Source organism: Trichinella spiralis (genome assembly GCF_000181795.1).
Source record: "Trichinella spiralis strain ISS 195 chromosome Unknown Scfld1239, whole genome shotgun sequence".
NCBI classification, from domain to species: domain Eukaryota; kingdom Metazoa; phylum Nematoda; class Enoplea; order Trichinellida; family Trichinellidae; genus Trichinella; species Trichinella spiralis.
In genome coordinates this window covers 1-1,496 of record NW_003528178.1, presented here as the reverse complement: position 1 = coordinate 1,496, position 1,496 = coordinate 1, and the positions used below count along the sequence as shown (strand labels likewise).

The window sequence follows — 1,496 nt, the reverse complement described above, 5'->3', positions numbered from 1 at the left end:
ACACACCTCCACGCTAGTATAAAAGTAGCCGTGGCAGGCGAGCGAGCGCAGTCGCCGTTTGACGTTGTGTTCAGTGCGGTGGTTGCGTTGCGCTGTTCATGTGTGTGTTTGTGTGCGTGTTTGTGAGAATATCTTTGTCAACTAATAATCATTTTCATCCTGCGTATTACACTATTTTTATGCGCTGGTGGATGGGTCCCAGCGAATACGGCAAGTAGTGGTATTGTGCTGGTTAATCCATTCGTGTCTTCGTTTGGTGGAGAAGCGCAGTAAAGTGGTTTTGCCAGTGGAACAAAGATCAACCGTTATAAATATGAAAAACGCCAATCGACAACGTATTAGTTTCAAATGAAGAAGGGATGACGTGATTGATTGCCAGTAAAGCAATAATAAAGCCGCTAAGCGTGTTTATGTCTTGAAGAAATGGAAAATGGTTGTATAATGACGACTGTTTTTCGTTCGTTGTGGCGCATGTTCAATTTGTCTTCACGTCACTTTCATTCAAGGCGAATGTGATGCTTGCCAGCATTCGCCATGAATCAAAATCGAAGAAAAGCAGAAAACAAATTCTTAATCGAAGTTGCTCAAGACCGATGAGTTGCTGAAACAGTGAAGAAGGAGCATAGTATGAGCGGCTGAAGCAGTCTAATGGTTGAAGTTAGCCATGTGGCACAACCAGCTACGCCATCGTTGAAACAACATCCGTATCCGGCGGAAGAAGTCATTCTGGTTGCTCCAGTGATCACAAAGCTAAACAAACATCAAAACCCTCACACAGTATCTATCCCACACCTCCCATCTCCAAACCGGCGATGATGCAACTAAAAAGATACCTGCAGCTCACGAAGCTTCTGTTCTATTATTTGTGAGAATACACCCCCGAATATACAGAAACCAGTGACCTGCAGCGATAGCAGAGAAAGAAGTGAATAAATGTGAAATTTGAAGAGTACAGCAATGTTAAAAGCGGAGCCTCGACGAGCGGTCAACTCGCCGAACAGAAACAAATAAAGAAATGGATGGACCTGAAGACTACGGATACGAAAGGGAAGGCGCCGGCTATGGGAAGAGCCGGTGGGCCAGAAGACCTTCCGCTCAACTTGCAACAGTTCATTACGCTTAATATTACTCTACATTCTGATGAACCACCTTAAATTTGCATACGTTTCGTATTATTACAACTCATTTTTTTCATGTTTTACCGTTTACGTGTGTGTTATACTTATTTTTCAATAACCAATGCATTCTATGAATCTGTTGATTCGAGTTGCATGATTTTATCTAATTAATGTACAATTGAAATACATTGCAGCTCATATTGTGGATACATACCTCTTTTTTACATACTAGCGTAGAGGGAGGGTCGCGTCGCAATTCGTCTAAAATTAACTCGCGTAGTCTCTTATTCGCTCACGCCTAACTTGATGTGCTTGGCATGATAGTTTCCAAATGCTCGACCGAGTCGCTTGATGCTCACACCGTGCCGTTATTTACAA

General features: G+C 42.7%; 1 protein-coding gene across 1 annotated transcript; it reads left to right on the top strand.

Moving 5' to 3' along the window:
* The first annotated feature begins 648 nt into the window (after positions 1–648).
* Positions 649–1,154, top strand: Tsp_14075 (putative mRNA cap guanine-N7 methyltransferase). Its single transcript, XM_003370061.1, has 3 exons — positions 649–777; positions 871–925; positions 949–1,154. The coding sequence occupies exons 1-3, from the start codon at positions 649–651 to the stop codon at positions 1,152–1,154; spliced, it is 390 nt and encodes a 129-aa protein (XP_003370109.1).
* Positions 1,155–1,496: the final 342 nt, after the last annotated feature.

Bases quoted from the DNA above. Each gene is read 5' to 3' on its own strand.
- Tsp_14075 (XM_003370061.1), top strand. From the start codon at position 649: ATGGTTGAAGTTAGCCATGTGGCACAACCAGCTACGCCATCGTTGAAA. The intron at 778-870 runs GTATCTATCCCA...ATTATTTGTGAG, and splicing joins AACATCAAAACCCTCACACA to AATACACCCCCGAATATACA.